Consider the following 20,727-nt stretch of genomic DNA (forward strand, 5'->3'; position numbering starts at 1 on the left):
AGGATCACAGGGTTTGTGCCTCACGGCTCCTTTTAATCTCTGTCAGCATAGATACCAGCACACTGAACTCAAATGTTCTGTCAGTGGTTTTACATTTTTCATGTAAGGCATTATACGCAACATTTGAATCTATTCACCCCCCCCCCCCCCCCCCCCCCATCAGATATAGTTTTCTTAGAACGTGCTACTAGGGATGAACTGAATGTAACTGGTATCAGACATCAGACTGAATCCCCATACCATGAGCCAGCCATGTGTAAGTTTCAAGTTTATTTATTAGTTGTCATACAAAAATACAGAATACTTTTATATGAAATGCTTCTTTCTGTTTTGCTCCTGAGAGTGTGCAAGTGTAACCAAAACAAAAGTGTTCAATATACATACAATATACAACGCAGAGTAGAGAAAAGGTAACTGAGTTACAATACAATATACAGTACAATGCAGAAATGGGATGAGGTACAACTTAGGGTAAGGTGCAATGAGGTATGAGTTGTAGTGCAAATCTCTTTACCAATAAATATAAAGTGTGTTCAAGTGGGTAAAGTGGGTGCTGCAGTGAGTTGTTTATTTAAAGTGAGTGTGTACGTGTGGATGTGTGTGCTGTGAGTGTATTTGATGGTTTGTTACATAGTGTTATTGTCGTTGAGCATCCTGATGGCCTGGGGATACAAGCTCCTTCTGAGTCTCTCTGTGCTTGCCATGAGTGGCTTAACACGAGTGGCTTGAGTTTTTACACATAGAAGCATGTTAGATCTCTCTAATAGAGAAATGTTCTTATATGGCAATCTTTTTTGTCCAATGACCCCAAACTGATGGTCTAAGTCTACAGTATACTGTACAGTAAAGCAATCAGATCAGTACTCTGTGTAGCCAGATCTCTCTATGCACTATCCCACCTACTAGTGTTATGGTTTGAGACCGACCCCAATCGCACAACACAAGACAGGTATTAGAGTAAGCCAAAACAGGGCAATATTTATTAAATAACAAAAAGCGGCACAGTCCCTTTAAGGGAGAACACCAAAAAACACAAGAGTCCATGAAATATGAAACTGCGGCACTGTGCCTTTAACAGGCGAACAGGCTAAGGGACCAGGGCTAAGGGCCAGGGCTAAGTGTCAGGGCCAGGACCAGAGCTAAGGGCCAGGGCTAAGTGTCAGGGCCAGGACCAGAGCTAAGTGTCAGGGCCAGGACCAGGGCTAAGTGTCAGGGCTAAGTGTCAGGGCCAGGACCGCTTACAGGGATGAGGACAGGGTTACGACGGCGGAGGCCGGGCACGGGGACAGGGGCCCGACGGCGGAGGCCTGGCACGGGGACAGGGGCCCGACAGCGGAGGCCGGGCACGGAGATCCTCCTCCCGTCCCTACACCGAGTAGGGCTCTGCTGCTCAGGAAGGAATCCTCCTCCTCTTCCTCCTCGGATGCTGCAGACGGGCAGCGCAGAACAAAGGGGGTCCGAGGGGAAACGGGATGGGCACACGCCATCCTCCCGTGGAATACTAGGGAGCGACGGCGAGCCTGGGTCCGAGGGGAAACGGGATGGGCACACGCCATCCTCCCGTGGAATAATAGGGAGCTCCGGCGAGCCTGGGTCCGAGGGGAAACGGGATGGGCACACGCCATCCTCCCGTGGAATAATAGGGAGCGACGACGAGCCGGGGTCCGAGGGGAACGGGATGAGCACACGCCATCCTCCCGTGGAATAATAGGGAGCGACGGCGAGCCTCACCCCAGGAACGAGGATCACGAAGAGACCCCTTCCTCCCGTGGAATCGGGTGCGATGGCGAGCCGGCTTGACGTCTGGAGTGGGAACACTGGAAACCTCCCGTAGAGAATTAGAGAGCGAAGGCGGTGTCCCACTCCAGGCAAACGGCGACAGGTGGTGATGGCTGGCACGTCGTCTCACGCCGGAGACGCGGCAGGTGATGGTAACGTACAGAATACAGAACGAACACAGAGTCCAGAACACAGAACGACCCGACAAGGACTGGAGGGGAGTCTGCAACCTAAGTACTCTCCCGAGCTGATTGCAAACTCCCAACAGGTGCGTGAAGGTAGAGGAACAAGAATGTCCAAGGGTGGGGGCTGGTGAAGAGTAGGAGACAGGGAAAAGTTCTCGCAAGGGTGGGGGCTGATGAGGAGAGGAGACAAGGAAAAGTTCTCGCAAGGGTGGGGGCTGATGAGGAGAGGAGACAGGGAAAAGGGGTCCAGGGACAGGCGAATCCTCACAGTACCCCCCCCCTCCACAGACGGCTCCCAGACGTCAAAAGGGGCCGTCCGGGAACGGGCAGGACAGGGGGCCGGGAGAACACAGGGAGAGTCCGGGGAAAAAAAAGTCAGGACGGACAAGGCCGGGACGAGCGACACCGGGGCAGGGGAGCGGCGACAGGAACCCAGGAGGGGCAGAGGAACGGGCCGGAGAAGGGAGAGAAAAAAAACCAGACAGCGGGGCAGGGGACATGACAGAGCAACCAAACAAAAAAAAATGGGCCATGCTAGCAGGGGAAGCTACACCTAAAGTGGGGCTAGCAGAGGGACAGGGTAGCTGCCAGGGCATTGCTAGCTACAGGGCCTATGCTAGCTGTAAAGCTACATTAGCATAGAGGCTGCGCTAGCTGCCGGAGCTAGGCTAGCAGACAGGGCTGGACTAGCATGAGAACACATGGGGTTAGCTGCAGGGGCTAAGCTAGCAGACGGCTGGACTAGCAGAGGAGAACAAGCTAGCTGAAAGGACAGTCCTAGCTGTGGGGAACTAACAGGGGAGCTAAAGAGGCTAACAGGGGAGCTAACAGGGGAGCTAACAGGGGAGCTAACGAGGCTACCAGGGGAGCTAACAGGGGAGCTAACAGGGGAGCTAACAGGGGACTCTCTAATACACTGTCTGTGCTGGCTGGGGTCGTCGACTGGTCGGGTCGTACTGTTATGGTTTGAGACCGACCCCAATCGCACAACACAAGACAGGTATTAGAGTAAGCCAAAACAGGGCAATATTTATTAAATAACAAAAAGCGGCACAGTCCCTTTAAGGGAGAACACCAAAAAACACAAGAGTCCATGAAATATGAAACTGCGGCACTGTGCCTTTAACAGGCGAACAGGCTAAGGGACCAGGGCTAAGGGCCAGGGCTAAGGGCCAGGGCTAAGTGTCAGGGCCAGGACCAGAGCTAAGGGCCAGGGCTAAGTGTCAGGGCCAGGACCAGGGCTAAGTGTCAGGGCCAGGACCAGGGCTAAGTGTCAGGGCTAAGTGTCAGGGCCAGGACCGCTTACAGGGATGAGGACAGGGTTACGACGGCGGAGGCCGGGCACGGGGACAGGGGCCCGACGGCGGAGGCCTGGCACGGGGACAGGGGCCCGACAGCGGAGGCCGGGCACGGAGATCCTCCTCCCGTCCCTACACCGAGTAGGGCTCTGCTGCTCAGGAAGGAATCCTCCTCCTCCTCCTCGGATGCTGCAGACGGGCAGCGCAGAACAAAGGGGGTCCGAGGGGAAACGGGATGGGCACACGCCATCCTCCCGTGGAATAATAGGGAGCGACGACGAGCTGGGGTCCGAGGGGAACGGGATGAGCACACGCCATCCTCCCGTGGAATAACAGGGAGCGACGGCGAGCCTCACCCCAGGAACGAGGATCACGAAGAGACGCCTTCCTCCCGTGGAATCGGGAGCGATGGCGAGCCGGCTTGACGTCTGGAGTGGGAACACTGGAAACCTCCCGTAGAGAATTAGAGAGCGAAGGCGGTGTCCCACTCCAGGCAAACGGCAACAGGTGGTGATGGCTGGCACGTCGTCTCACGCCGGAGACGCGGCAGGTGATGGTAACGTACAGAATACAGAGCGAACACAGAGTCCAGAACACAGAACGACCTGACAAGGACTGGAGGGGAGTCTGCAACCTAAGTACTCTCCCGAGCTGATTGCAAACTCCCAACAGGTGCGTGAAGGTAGAGGAACAAGAATGTCCAAGGGTGGGGGCTGGTGAAGAGTAGGAGACAGGGAAAAGTTCTCGCAAGGGTGGGGGCTGATGAGGAGAGGAGACAGGGAAAAGTTCTCGCAAGGGTGGGGGCTGATGAGGAGAGGAGACAGGGAAAAGGGGTCCAGGGACAGGCGAATCCTCACAACTAGTCTCAAACAGAGACCCATTACTAGATCCACACTCTCTCCACGAACATACGCTCTCATTCTAGATCCACACTCTCCATGAACATACGCTCTCATTCTAGATCCACTCTCTCTCCACTAACATACGATCTCTCATTCTAGATCCACACTCTCCATGAACATACGCTCTCATTCTAGATCCACACTCTCTCCATGAACATACGCTCTCATTCTAGATCCACACTCTCTCCACTAACATACGCTCTCATTCTAGATCCACACTCTCTCCATGAACATACGCTCTCATTCTAGATCCACTCTCTCTCCACTAACATACGCTCTCATTCTAGATCCACACTCTCTCCACGAACATACGCTCTCATTCTAGATCCACACTCTCTCCATGAACATACGCTCTCATTCTAGATCCACACTCTCTCCATGAACATACGCTCTCATACTAGATCCACACTCTCTCCATGAACATACGCTCTCATTCTAAATCCACACTCTCTCCATGAACATACGCTCTCATTCTAGATCCACACTCTCTCCATGAACATACGCTCTCATTCTAGATCCACTCTCTCCATGAAACATACGTTCTCATTCTAGATCCACACTCTCTCCATGAACATACGCTCTCATTCTAGATCCACACTCTCTCCGCGAACATACGCTCTCATTCTAGATCCACACTCTCCATGAACATACGCTCTCATTCTAGATCCACACTCTCTCCACGAACATACACTCTCATTCTAGATCCACACTCTCTCCACTAACATCCGTTCTCATTCTAGATCCACTCTCTCTCCACGAACATGCGCCCTCATTCTAGATCCACACTCTCTCCATGAACATACGCTCTCATTCTAGATCCACTCTCTCTCCACGAACATACTGTACGCTCTCATTCTAGATCCACTCTCTCTCCACTAACATACTCTCTCATTCTAGATCCACTCTCTCTCCACTAACATACTCTCTCATTCTAGATCCACTCTCTCTCCACTAACATAATGCTCTCATTCTAGATCCACACTCTCTCCACAAACATGCGCCCTCATTCTAGATCCACACTCTCTCCATGAACATACGCTCTCATTCTAGATCCACTCTCTCTCCACTAACATACGCTCTCATTCTAGATCCACTCTCTCTCCATGAACATACGCTCTCATTCTAGATCCACTCTCTCTCCACTAACATACGCTCTCATTCTAGATCCACTCTCTCCATGAACATACGCTCTGATTCTAGATCCACTCTCTCTCCACTAACATACGCTCTCATTCTAGATCCACACTCTCTCCACTAACATACGCTCTCATTCTAGATCCACACTCTCTCCACAAACATACGTTCTCATTCTAGATCCACACTCTCTCCACTAACATATGCTCTCATTCTAGATCCACACTCTCTCCACTAACATACGCTCTCATTCTGGATCCACACTCTCTCCACAAACATGCGCCCTCATTCTAGATTAGTGTTGTCACGATACTGGAATTTCAACTTCGATACGATACCTTGAAAAGTATCGAAAGTATCGATATTTTCGATACCAAAAAAAATATATATATATATATATATATTAGGGCTGTCAGTTTATCGCGTTAATTAGATTAATTAATTACACAGCAAATTATCGCGTTATGAAAATTTACTCAATTTATTACTTTTTTTTTTTTTTTTTTTTTTTTATCGTTCATTCCATAAGGATGTAGAATACACATTTACAGACTATTTTTGCATTTGCATGTTCTTGGTATCTGATTCTAGGGACATCTATGAATCTCAGGGAATGTATTCCCAGTGTCAGAAATACTGTGGGCTAGATCCACAAAGAATGGATTGCACGGTGCAAGTTGCACCCTTACTTACAATTCATTATGAATTGAATATGGGGGACCCTGATGTAAACAAGATGAAAGTCTTTCTCTGGTCAGCATCCAGGGTACAAAATAGTTACACGCCCAGTGCCATTGGCTTGTAGATTTATTCTTTGGCGATTAGAATTTAAGGTCTGCCCGCCACCTGGCGGCTAACAAAATACACTGCATCTACCGCTTCTCCTCCGCTCCAATCCACTCCCTCCAGGCCGCTCACAGTGGTTTAACACTGATGTAATATACATGTAGTACAATGCCAAAGCAACAGATGGCGATGTACAAACATGAAGGCCATTTTCAACCAATGAGAAGGGTGAACCTGTGATATCCTGTTCAGGCTTTGTCACTCACATCCTGTTAGAAAAAGTTTTGACGCCATTGTTGTTGTCATTAGCTTACATGCTAACGTTAATGGCAGCGACCATAGCATTGTGGCTAGGCTAGCTATCATCGCTTAATAGAGCTAGTGAATGGATAAACAACGTTATTTAACATTGGGAATGGGTACAATTATAATGCGGCTCAATACAAACAATTGTTAGGGGGCCCAGGGGGTGTAGACTGTTGTAGTTTGAGCTAATTTACACCATGCTCCAAAAAAGAAATGTGCGGAGCAATTCGTTTCCTTATATCGCTTCCTCCAGGGTTCCAACTTGTGTTGACAAAATGCAACCCTGCTCAGCTACGGGGAATCAGCGCTCTCTCTCTCTAGACTAGAAAGGTGCACTCAGTAGAGCACAGATGTCCGCCAGTGCGGCAGCCACACATAATAATAATAATAATAATAATAATAATAATAATAATAATAATAATAATAATAATAATAATAATAATAATAATAATAATAATAATAATAATAATAATAATAATAATATTATTAATAATAGATTGGATTAGGCGGTTAGGTGGCCGAGCGGAGATTGCGTTCATCACCAGCCCCGGAGCTGTGAGCTGGATTCGCCTGTTCGAATCCAGCTCACAGCTCCGGGGTTGTCACCAGCTTGGCTGGCCGTCTGCACTAATACAATTGGCTGTATTAGAGGGTGGGAGAAGCTGGCAGGGTGGGTCCGGGTCGTTGTAAACAGCGACTCCTACAATTCGGTCGGGGCGCCTGCTAAGCGCGGATAGGACTCGAGGGGGATAGTGTGGTCCTCCCACACGCTACGCCCTCTCGATGAGAATCCGCGCTGCCAGGTGAAAAGAAGCGGTGATTGGCTGGACGTGTGTCGGAGGAAGCACGTGGTAGCCTCCACTCTCCCAGATGATCTGACTGTGGGGGGTAAGTGCGCAGCGACCAGGAAGGGACTGGGAATTGGCATACGACTAACATTGGGATGGGAGAAAATCGGAGGAAAATGGAGGGGGAAAAAGACCAATAAAAAAAAAATAATAATAATAGATTGGATTTGTAATGCACTTTTGGTTCACTGGGATCCCAAAGTGCTACACTACATGGTTAAAACAGTTAAAAAGATTTAAATAAAATAGTTATTAGTAAAACAAATAAAATAAAATACAGAATAAAAATAAGATAAAAATAGAACATAGTTAATTAAAAACATAGTATAAACAGACAATTTAAAAACAAAAGCGCAATAAAATTAAAATAAAAAGCTAACAGTCAAAGGCCTTTTTGAACAGGTAGGTTTTCAGGCTTGCCTTCTCTCTCTATCTATCTATCTATCTATCTATATATCTACCTCTCTCTCTCTCTCTCTCTCTCTCTCTCTCTGTTCAATGATTTAAAGTGGCCAAACGTTACAATATAAATACTAATTGGATTTTTGGCTAGTAAAAAATCTGCCCGGCTGGTAGTTTTTAAAATCTACCAGCCAAATGGCTGGTAAGTCAAAAAGTTAAGTTTGTTCCCTGTCTGCATCCCCATAACAATTGTGTGTATTGAGCCGTACTGTATTGTACCCATTCTGCAATCTGTTAATAACATTTTCATTCAATCAATCAATCTGCGTGGTGATTGATTGAATGAAGATTTTATTTTGAGTAAATTGTAATGAACCAAATGAGAATATCAATAAATATTTTTTTATCTTTGACTGTGAATAACACCATGCTCAAATTGACCAGACCTGAAAAATCTAAGCAAATTAATAGATGGAAGATGATTAAACAGAAGGTTTTGTAGATACAGTACTGAATTCCATCCGGACACATGCAATTTGAAATATGATTATAGAATATAGAATATCAGGCATAAAATGGTTATGCGATTAAAATGCGATTAATTAGATTAATTAATTACAAATCCTGTAATTAATTAGATACATTTTTTGAATCGCCTGACAGCACTAATATATATATATTTTTTTTTTAACAAATTTTGCTTTTGTTGCTGGTTGATTCACCTCAGCTTCTCTCTGGTACTATAAGAGAAGATAAATATAACACTTTTAAAACCATTTGTTTATCTTTAGATCAGACATTAAAAATAACTAAATTATCTAATCTAAATCAAACCCCTCTTAAAAACAAAAACCTGTTTAACCTAGCCATCTATAAAACATCATGCTAAAACTGTGAAACAAACTCCCCTAAAGAAAGAAATGCATAGCAAACATGACTCAGTTATGCAATAGTGCTGCTCAGGGAACAAAATAACTAGACACCATTCGCCAAATGCGTGTAGATTTACCGTCTGGCGTCTAAAAATAATAGTCTGCCGGCCAGCTGGCGTGTAGTTCATATCGATACTCTTATTTTGAAAATCCTGTGCGGGTCTCATTGCCGCCCCAAGCGCAGCTCCAGTCATAATATCTGGGCTCCGGCAGCTAGCAACGTTCAGGTTCATATGATACTCTTATTTTGAAAAACCCTTAGCAACTCCGCGAGTCATATGATATCCGCCCACTCCGTGTTGTTTCTTGAAAACAGAGCAGAAGCGTCAACAACACAGCAGCGTTAACACAGCAGTGTGCCTACAGACGCGAAATAAGTCTGTGATGTTTTTTTTCTTCTCACAACGAGTCCAATGCAGCTACATGCTTTGCACCGTCGCCATTCCTTTATGCCCACATCGCCCGAAATTAATGTTTATGTACCAATCACTACAACGTTAACGTAAGCTAACAAGCTAATCCTGATGATCAGACGAGGCAAAGCCACAGTGAACAGCACTGAAGAAAGGGTAATGGGGGGGGGGGGGGGGGGGCACTCTCCCCTTCCCTGTGTGTGTGCGTGCGTTTGGAAAGACGACGGAGTCACTAGTGAGGACTCAGGACAGGAGTATATTATAGTAAACTGAGGATTACTGAGGATGGACAGATAATGTTGATATTCAAATATAAAAAAGTTTCGAGAGGAGTGGAAGTTTGAAGACAGACTACAATATGATGCGGGGGTGGTGAGTTGAAACACAGTGTGTGTGTGTGTCCCGACCCCACTTCTATGTTTCAATAAATTATTTGCATTTAAAACTATTAACGCTGACTCATTCCTTCAGTCCACTCAAAATTATGCTAATATTCCTTATGTTGTTTATGATATTAATTGGAAATAGCATATGAGAGTATTATATGTAATAATAACACATGGCGATATACTAAAAAGCTATTTATCATTTTTGGCTAGTAAAAAATCTGCCCGGCTGGTACTTTTAAAAATCTACCAGCCAAATGGCTGGTAAGTCAAAAAGTTAAGTTTGTTCCCTGGTGCTGCTGCTTTTTATTTGGTTAAAACAACAACTACAACAATTTTCATGACGGCGAGAGAGAGAGAGAGAGAGAGAGAGAGAGAGAGAGAGAGAGAGAGAGAGAGAGAGATCTCCGGAGCTATGCTCGGACTCGGAGCATTTATTAACGTTACATTTTCAACAAGATTGCTGCTACTTAAACACTTCATGGAAACGGGGTAACGTTATGTCGAGTTCATACGTGTACTAGTGTAGTTAGTATGAACTCGACTTAACGTTACTCCGTTTCCATGGAGTAATTATAAAGGTGGCCAGCTAGCTAGCATAAGCTAACATGAGCTAATAGCTATCGTTGGCACTGCTCTGTAACAACGCTTGCAAATGGGCATCGTGGCATCTTTAGCTTTTCCCGAAACGGGGTAACGTTATGTCGAGTTCATACGTGTACTAGTGTAGTTAGTATGAACTCGACTTAACGTTACTCCGTTTCCATGAAGTAATTATAAAGGTGGCCAGCTAGCTAGCATAAGCTAACGTTAGCTAATAGCTATCGTTGGCACTGCTCTGTAACAACGCTTTAGCTTTTCCTTCGCTGTTTACTTCAAACACGAAGTACTTCCAAACAGCACTTCCACAAGCACAAGTTGCGGAGGCTCTGCACTGGCCATATTCGGAGCTAAAATCTTTTGTTTACAAACTGAAGACAGGTCTGCGAGGGGGAGGGCTGCAGCGGAGGCGGAGGAGGGGCAAGCGTGCTCTGCAGCAGCAGTGTGTCTGTCTGTCAACAACTTGCGGTAGAACACTGCGAGCAAGCCAGCTGGTATCGATACTGCAGAAAGTATCGGTATTTCGGGAAATGAGTATCGAAACCGTTTTAAATATTCAGATATTTCGATATTTTTGACAACACTATTCTAGATCCACACTCTCTCCACGAACATACGCTCTCATTCTAGATCCACACTCTCTCCACGAACATGCGCTCTCATTCTAGATCCACTCTCTCCACGAACATACGCCCTCATTCTAGATCCACTCTCCACAAACATGCGCTCTCATTCTAGATCTGCTGTGGTGTTCCACAAGGAAGCATACTAGGACCGCTACTGTTCCTAATTTATGCAAATGACATGTCGTCAGCTTGTGACTGCAACTTGTTCCTGTTTGCGGACGACTCAGCCCTGCTGGTCTCTGACAAGAACAAGTTACAGGTTGAAAAAACCCTCAGCTCGGAACTAGGCAGAATCTGCATATGGCTCGCTGATAACAAACTATCATTACACATGGTCAAAACAGAGTCCATTCTCTTCGGTTCAAATAACAAACTCAGCAAGACCGACGGCTTCTCAGTTACAGTGGGTGACAATATTGTAACAAGGAAAGATGAAATTACCTACCTGGGTTCCATCCTAGAGGCTAATCTCTCCTGTGACAAAATGGCATCCAATGTAATAAAAAAAAGTCAACCAACGAACTCGATTCTTGTACCGGATCTCCTCTCTGGTAAACAAGAATACCCTGAAGACTCTGGCAGGAGCACTCATTCAGGGGTACTACGACTATGCTTGCACCTCATGGTACCAAAGCACCTCAAAGGCGCTAAAAACAAAATTACAAACATCTCAAAACAAACTGGTCAGACTACTGCTTGACCTTACTCCTAGAACCCACCTCACCCCTGCCCACTTTGACAACCTAGGATGGCTTAGAGTAGACGACAGAGTACAGCAACTTGCAATGGGCCTGGTCTACAAGATACACTACACGACCAAGGTACCCATGTACATGTCAAAATACTTCCCAAAGGTCAGTGAATACCACGATCACAACACCAGAGGGAGCTCCACAAATCATGTTAAACCCAGATTCGGCTCAAATAAGGGACTAAACACGTTTCGCAATTATGCCACATCAATGTGGAACGCCCTACCCAAAGCTGTAAAGGAATGTGGATCACTACCCACTTTCAAAACCTCTCTCAAGGGACACCTACGGGAGACTGCAATTCAACACTGGCCCCTGTAAATATCCTAACCCAACCCCCTCCAATGTACAGTCATTTACCTAGTATGGTCTTGTCAATAGTCCAATGTACAATTTTGTTTGTTTGTACAGTGTCTCCCCCCCCCCCCCCCCCCCCTCAATGTACAGTTTTGCTTGTTTATACAGTGTGCCCCCCCCCCCAACCACCTCCAATGTAAATTACCCAGTATGGTTGTCAATATCCCAACGTACCCAACCCCCCCCACCCAACCTCCTCCAATGTACAGTTTCTACGTCAAATGTATATACTCCCTTTTCTTGACTCCTTCTGTATCACAAACAGTACTGTATTTGCAAATCTGGTATGTCATAAATGTATAGATGTAGCAGTACTGACTATCTGTATGTCATGTATGTCATATATGTCCTGATGAATTGAAAATGGGGGCCCCTGATGTAAACAAGACGAAAGTCTTTCTCTGGTCTGCATCCCCTTAACAATTGTGTGTATTGAGCTGTACTGTATTGTACCCATTCTGCAATCTGTTAATAAAGTTTTCAATCAATCAATCAATCAATCAATCAATCCACAATCTCTACATGAACATGCACTCTCTCACTTGCACATTTATCTCATCTGATTGGAGCGAGTCATTGGTAGGGAATAGTATTCATATTAATCATATTAATAGGGCTGTCTTAAATACTTCGAAGCTTCGTTCGATGGGCATGGGATTCTAATATGAAAAAAGAATTCGATAAAAAAAAAAAAAAAATTTCAATGATTTATTATTTTAAATTTTTTTAATTAACTCTGCCTCTCAAGCAATGCTGTTTGTTATTTAAGATGAGGTCGGACTCGGCACTGACATATTTGTGTTCATTGTGCTGCTTTTATAAAGCCTCAAATGACGGCGTACAATATTTCATGAAAGCAAAGTGTTTTGTTTGTCTAAGATTTAAAAAGGTTTAAACTTTACAGCAGTGACAAAGTTGAACAAAGTGCTGTACAAATCCCACAACATAAAAAAGAAATGTGAAAAAAATATTGATAATTTTTTATCTTTTTTTTTTTCATCTCGAAGCTTCGAATTAAAATCGAATCTTGGCCCCGAAGATTCAAATTCCCCAAAAAAAATCTAAGGTCAGCCTTACATATTAACATATTACCGTAATCACTTTCCACTGTTGTATAATGTATTTATCACTGTGAACATACATTCACTATTTGTTTGTTTGTTTGTTTGTTTATTTACACATATAAAAACAATTACATATATAATACAATATAATCCACAAGGGATGTGTAGGAGAATTGCCTAAAAACCCTCAAGGGGCTTGCATGTGGCATTCACCAGGAAGCAAAATTACATTATATCAAGATAAAATATAAAATCCCCCCCCCCCCCCCCCCCCCCCCAAACAAACAAACAAACACACACAAGCAGGCCTACATAGACACCGAAGCAGGCACCCATGCCATACGATTTCTGGTAGAGAAAACAATTAATGACAGGAAGAATATATAATAAAACGAAAATGCAATAACAAAATACAACAAGCCATCAGACCACAGTTTGTAAAGGAAGTCCATATGGGAAGTATTGGTGATCTAGGAGATGAGATTTCAGTGCTCTTTTGAATTTCAGAAAAGAAAATTCCAAAATATGTGGAGGCAAAGAGTTCCACAACTTTGACCCTCGGTAGAGCAAACAAAACTGAGATTGGGAAGTGCGGGAAAAGGGTGGTCTAAGCAAACAGGAACTACGTGTGGGGTAATTATGAATTTGGTGATTGTGGGCAAACATGTCATGAAAAAAAGGGGGAAGGGCTCTGTTTAAAGAACTATGCACAAATAAACCAGTCTGAAGATGATTCACTTGATAAACACTGAGTATACCTAACTTATGGAATAGAGGCTGAGAAGAATGACTTCGTTGAACACAGCTGATTATTTTTAGAGCTCGTTTCTGCAGACGGTATATGGGCTCAAGTTTGGTCTGATGAGTACTACCCCAAACTAAATTACAGTAATTGATATATGGGTAAACCATAGAGTAATATAACATTGTGGCAACCTCGGTGCTCAGCAAGTGACGTGTTTAATTCGAAGCTTCGAGATAAAAAGTTTTTTTAAATTAATAAATTATTATTATTTTTTTTTTTTATGTTGTGGGACTTGTACAGCACTTTGTTCAATATTGTCAGTGCTGTATAAACCTTTTTAAATCTTAGACAAACAAAACACTTTGCTTTCATGAAATATTGTAAGCAGTCATTTGAGGCTTTATAAAAGCAGCACAATGAACACAAATCTGTCAGTGCCGAGTCCGACCTCATCTTAAATAACAAACAGCATTGCTTGTTGTAGTTAACAAAGAGAGGCAGAGTTGATTTAGCACAACAACAAAAAAAAAGAAAATTCTTTATTTTTTAATAATCAAAATTTATTTTCATATTCGAATCCCATGCCCATCGAACGAAGCTTCAAGTATTTAAGACAGCCCTAATACACACAATGCATACCCCCCACCCCACACACACAGTGCCCAATATAACCCATCCCATTCCCACCATTCACATTCCCAGCAACTGATTGACATATTTCAAACACAATACCTCTTTTCTTAATCCTCCAATCACAACTGTTGCTTTCCTCTGACTTAAACTTGAAGGTTTCTTTGATGAAAGCAACACTTGTGATTGGAGGATCAAGAAAAGAGGGCAGGGTTTGAGACAGGCCCTTAAATATTAAGATTTCTTGACAACAGGGGCAAATCTCCCATTCAATTAAAAAGGGGGGCATATGTGGCCATGTAGACTGTGCAGCAGGAGAATTGGGCAACACATGGTGTGGCTGCTGTGGCCTGACAGTTAATTAAGGCCTTACAGTAGATCTTCTACCCAGAGCATCACTCTGTTATTCGACCCCGGGGTGTTGGCACACTTGTTAGCATACGAAGGAAAAACAGGTTCTGGGGCAAGACGAGACGAGGTGAGCGTTGCTGGTTCCCTGGCTGTAGTCAGCTACACTTGCTTCATATCACAGCCGTAACATGGACTGAAATTAAGGTCGCTTTCACACAGGGGCTGTTTGGTCCGGACTTTCGGACCAGAATTCGATAGTCCGGTTTTTCGGGTCTGTGTGAATGCGTGTCGAACTCGGTCCGCGGACCAAGCAGGCGAACTCTAGTCCGCCTGAAAACGTAGGTCTCGGTTCGGCTTCATCGAACCAAACGCGAACCAAATATAGGAAGTGATTATTATTACCACTGCTCGCAGCACTCACTGCAAAACAAGCACACTGCATCTAATCTCTCTATCTATCTATCTATCTATCTATCTATCTATCTATCTATCTATCTATCTATCTATCTATCTATCTATCTATCTATCTATATATCTATATATCTATATATCTGTGCATCTTGGGAAGAAGGAAGAAAAAACGCGGTTTATTATTATTACCGAGGCGCGCGGCTTATTATATTATTAATAAAACAGCTACTTGTGGGCACTCATAAAAACACCGTGGTCTACAAATTGTTTAGTGAGAGGATGGTGGTAATGTGCTTCAATAGAACAATGGATCAATGCCATGTCAAAACTCGGCTCCGCTGATCTGGAGGGCTCGCAGTCCTCCACACACAGACACACACACGCGCGCGCGCGCACACACGGGATCGCAGCCACACACACATTTCCACTGTCCAATAGACAAGCGCCCTTTTCGACCGCGTGACATTGTTCAGAAGGTCTCGGTCCGCATGACAGATATCTGTGTGAACGCAGGCGAACCAAATGAAGAATGCAACAATGTTGCAACTTCACTCCCAGAACCGCACCGAGTCCACCAAAACTATATGTGAAAGCGACCTTACTTTAGATCTCCCGGGTGAGAATATGTCATGGGATTTTATTTGACTTACTCAGAAGCATTTTATTTGTCAAACACTGACCTCGAAGTTGTTGAAATCAAAATTTCTGTCTATTTACTTTGTTAATTTGCCCAGCTGTGATGTGAAGGGTGCAAAGTGGAGCAGTACATATACAGCCAGGGAACTAGCAAGGGTGACCTCAGATAGGTAAGTGGCAGTGTGACCGCAAGCTAGCTGCTCAATGGAAACATTTACTGACATGGATATTCTCGTTAATGTGAGATCCCGTGATTTAATGCATTCTAAAAGTTGTGTTCTGGGGCGGCTAAGTGGTGCAGTGGGCAATGCGCTCACCACCAATGCAAGAGACGCTGGGTTGGAGCCCAGCTCTCCACATTGCTATCAGCTTGGCTGGTCGTTCATACTAATACAATTGGCAGTATTAGGGGGTGGGAAGCTGATGGGTGGGGATCGGACGCTGTGGACAGCGACTCCTACAGGTCGGTTGGTGCGCCTGCGCAGCAGAATCAGGAAGCGACGGGGGCGGCGTGCGCTCCAAACGCAGACCCCCGATGCTGTGAGATTGCGCTGTGCAGGTGAAAAGATGCAACTGCTGCTTCCTCGAGTACCGGAGGGGACACGTGATGTAAGGCTTAGTCCACATTGCAGCCGGCTTGTGGGAGGCATGGCCTAACAGCGTTCGAGACAGGGGAGGGTAGAATTGGACGATACGAAATTGGGATGGGAGAAAAATAGAAAAATGGGAGAAAAAGTAGATCAAAAAAATAAATAAAGTTGTGTTCTAAACATTTTGTTGAGTGTATTCTTTCTCAATCAAACATACTTCTACCACTACTACTACTACTACTACTACTACTACTACTACTACTACTACTACTACTACTACTACCACCACCACCACCTCCTCTAAAGGCTTCTGTACCTGCCACAGACCACCTCCTCTAAAGGCTTCTGCACCTGCCACAGTGTCAGGTATCTATGAGAAATGTTACACTAGCAGGGACGGCGACAACAGGGTGTGGATTTCAGCTCAAGATATCAACATGCTCTGTAAAGAAATTGTAATACAAATAAATAAAACGTTCTTTCATAGCCTTCAGACTACACAGCTGACTATGTGTTGTGTGAAATACTGCTTTCTTCACATCTTGTGGATAAATTAAAACTTGAATCTCTTTCCTTTTCTCATTATTTTCCTTTGCCTTATTGGTGAGGCCATAGTTCATAGCCTTGAGTTCTGGTATTTCTGCTCACTAACATTCAGGGTTTCATGTACATTACTAAAGTCAAGTTGTGGCTGTTGTTTCTTTTACACAATTAAAATAAGCAAATCACTTTTTTTCCCACCTCAAAACAAAACAGGGATGTTTTAATGCCACACCTGTTTGTGATTTGGCCACTGATTCTGTTGCAACCAGCTGTCACTAATTGTCTCAATTAAGCCTCGAGGAGTTGGAGTGCCAACATAAGGAGAGGCCAGCTCTTCACTGATTCATCCAGGAGAGCTTGTGCAGTAAGTTCAATTGAACTACCATAGCTCAAACCATAGCTTCTGGGGAGTTTCACTGGGTGCTGCTTCTCTGCTAATAGCCATGGCTCTTGGGCTCCTTTTCAGGTAAGCCTCATTGACCTTTTATTAGTTCTTGGATGTTTCATTGAATTAGGCTTTTTAAGTGTTTGGAATATTTAAAATGCTGGCCTCTTGTGTTTTAGGGTTTTCTGGATTTGTGTTCTGTTATTTGGTGGCAGTACTGGTTCAAGTATAAAGGGTAATGCATTTTTTTTTATAAAATACTACATCAGGCATTACATTTTTCCACTGTTACTTCATCTGAACTTTTAAACATGTCAGGTTATGGATATCCACAACAAGCTGATTCCTACAACCTGGGGGATGATGTAGATGATGAAGCCCTCAACTTTGACACTTCTGATCCGGCTGAGTGGGATGATTCCTATGTTCCAGCTTCTGCATACACTGGTTACTGGGCACCTTCACCACAGGATTTTATCCTCGGTCATCAACACCTGAGCAACATACCCAGTGTTCCTGAGGTAGATGGACTAATTAATGCCAATACAAGAGACTGGGGATACCAGCCTGACTAACCCTGGGGACAATACCAGCCTGACGAACCCATCACATTCCCCCTCAACCAGTTTGCCAGGTGGTCTGATGTTTCAGCCAGGCTCTATGCCAAGTCAATCGCAACAGGCTCAATCTAGTGGTGTTTCTTCTACCCATAGTGGTGTATTTGTTCCAAGCACTGGTGGTTCCAGTGGCTATGATGGCCTCACTGTGTACTCTCACCCCAACCCCTCATCTACCATTACTCAGTCTTCCAGCTTAAAGTATTCTAGCTTGGCCACTCTGCAGCCTGAACCAGCCTATAGCAGTAGATATGAAGAGGCTAGCTTGGACACGCTGCAGCCTGAACCAGCCTCTAGCAGTAGTTATGAAGGCATTGACTCCAGATTTGTTAAGGACTATTCCTTCATTGGTGGCTCCAGCAAAAGAGGTTCTCCAAGCGACGCACCCCATCTCGCCTATGAGGATGTGTTTACATACCCCACCTCTCAAAGTGCTGGTGACTATGGGAGTGACCTGTCCTACCAAGGCTATGGTGGTAAATCAGGTCATGGTGGAGGTCACCAGCCAAGCCAAGATTCTCATGGCTATAACCCAGCAGAAGAGCCCACAGTACAAGAGTCTAATGTCCTTAGTTACACTTCTAACTGGGGAGGGCAGCCCGAAGTCTACTCTCCTGAGAAAGGAAGCCCTTCTAGTTCAGCTGAAGCCACAAGTCCCCATGAGGAGCAGCCACAGCCAAGTCTCCATGTGAGTGAGCCAGTCGTGCCACCAGCTCCTCCAACCAGTTACATTATCCAGTCGACTAACGGGCACAGGAGAGGCAGACTGGCGTTCTCTCAAACCAGTTACTCCCCGGTGTTTCCAGAGCTCCGCAAACATGCACCTCATACAAAAGGGTAGGTGAATTTCTGTTCTACTCTTGATGGTCATTTTACTATGTGCATACTGAGAACTCTTTGTCCACAGAAACGAGATGCTGCTGCTGCTGTGATTGTCTCGTGGAGTCGTGGGACAGGTAAAATGAGAGAATTAATTTTTTTTTTTTAGTGCACATGCCCAGTATGATAACTTGTCTGTCCCCAACAGGTATTTTTCCACTTGCCAGAGGATTGCCCTGATTCCGGAGTTGTAAAATAAAAATTCAAATTTTTTATTATTTGCACGTCTGGTTTTTGGTTCTCAAATGTGAGGCTTTGGGTAAACTTTACCATCATGGGCTCTGTGCAGTAGTGTTGCAACCATATACATATAGACCATGCACTTCTGAAAAGAGCCTGTGTATGGGAAATGACTGTTCTCATGTGTTACTGCCACCTAGAGGCCTTGGTTAATGGTTACTGATCATCACTCTTGCCTTTTTTTTTTTTTTTTTTTTATTAATTTGACTCTTATAGCTGTGGGAACATCTGCTGACGTTGCAACCCAGTGCTGAATGGACACTATTCTGTCGGGTTCACCCTAAACCATGAATCCCTGTTAACTTGGTCCATAACTGACAATGGTACAGATGCACATGCAAGAAAAACATGCCGTCAGGGCTCCACACTAGCCAGTAACTAGGAGGGCATCCTAACTGCATTGGCAAATGGGAGGGCTGTCGAGTTAGAATATCAACCTGATGCATGTGGGTCAAGTGCAGTGTGTGTGGACTGCTTGGTTACCTTGGCACTGAAATCCTTGTTTACCAAATCCCCTAGAAAAAGAAGAGTTAAGAGTCAGTGATGGCAGCACAGATGTGTGTATCAGCTCAGTCCAATGATACTCTTGACACTTGTCTAAGATAATTTAATCACCAAGATGGTTCACATTTTACATGCAAACTCGACACTTATACTGAGAATGTAACCTAATAATGGCTTTATTTTACAAAGTCTACCCAACTGTTTTAAAAGCTCCAATCGAGATTTGCCATACAAACAATACATTGTTTGTTTTGTATTTTTATTTTTTTAAACTTGCATTTGTGAATTATCACACGATAAAGTAAATGGTCTCCACAAATGTTACCGGTTTTCTGAGCCTTTTTCAACTAGAGAATACTTTGTGGTATCGCGTTGTTAACGTTTGGATCAGGGATAGGACCTTTAAAATATTAGACTACATTACAACGTCTATAAAAGAAGAAGCCTCATGAGCATCTGATCACTCAGTCATAGTCCATACGCCTAATATTGCAGAATGGTAGCTACCTCATAATTGCATGTGGTAAAGGATAATGGTTCGTTCATATTATATCCACAGCCTACCAAATTAACATTGAACAGCCACTATCCTGAGTTATGGTAAATGGGCTATTGCCAGCAGTACAACACAATGAGAACTGAAAGTCTGCTGACACAGTGCACTTCACATCAACTCTTCTCTAAGCAGACAGGTGTGCAGAAAGGATGCTTACCAAATGAAGTCTGTGCAGTGGCTGCAGAACGTCGGTTGCTTGAAAAACCTCGCAGTAAATTTGTGATTTTTCACTTCGTGCACATTTTTCTGCCGCAAAGCACCTTTGCGAGCGAATCGGTTACCAACCCCAGCTGAGTCACTATAATGTAAAACATGATCAGCCATAATATAAAAAGTACACTGCCCGGCTGTAAGCGCCTTATCCCAGTAAATTCCAAAGTGTTCCTCCACGGTTCTTTACAACTAGTATGACTATAGCTGCTTGAGCGCCACTGGACAGCCGTTCTCTTTTGCCTGAGCTACAGCTGAGCGGCTCTTTTTCATTCAAAGTGACGTCAATCTATGCCTCCAGCTGACCACGCCGATGTCTCATCTCACATAAACTGTAGGTCGAGTGCGCCACCGTGTGGGAAAAGCATAGACCTACGGTTTTTATGGGATCTGGTGACAGAAGGGGGGAGCATTATTACACTTTTACAAATTACGCCTATACAGTATACACACTTCACTGACAACCTAATGTCTAATTTGGTCTCAAGATATACTGTAACGTTGAGTAAATATGGCATATAACTCTGTGTACCACAACCCAAGACAATAAATCATTCTTTGCTCATTTTGACAACCTAGGATGGCTTAGAGTAGACGACAGAGTACAGAAACTTGCAATGGGCCTGGTCTACACTACCACTAAGGTACCCATGTACATGT

General features: G+C 44.4%; 1 protein-coding gene across 1 annotated transcript in view; it reads right to left on the reverse strand.

The window, feature by feature from the left end:
• prkcab (protein kinase C, alpha, b) overlaps positions 1–20,251 on the reverse strand; it is a gene marked incomplete at its 3' end in the record, with an annotated part of 626,135 nt that extends 605,884 nt beyond the window's left edge. Inside the window, exons 1-2 of the mRNA XM_084328655.1 lie at positions 20,015–20,251; positions 19,281–19,312 (exon numbers count right to left, since the gene is read on the reverse strand). Coding sequence (XP_084184781.1) covers positions 19,281–19,312; positions 20,015–20,181 — 199 coding nt within the window. The 5' untranslated portion in view covers positions 20,182–20,251. The remainder of the gene's footprint in view (positions 1–19,280; positions 19,313–20,014) is intronic.
• Between the last annotated feature and the right edge of the window lie 476 nt (positions 20,252–20,727).

Source organism: Notolepis coatsorum, assembly GCF_963971535.1.
Source record: "Notolepis coatsorum genome assembly, chromosome: 14".
Lineage (NCBI taxonomy): Eukaryota > Metazoa > Chordata > Actinopteri > Aulopiformes > Paralepididae > Notolepis > Notolepis coatsorum.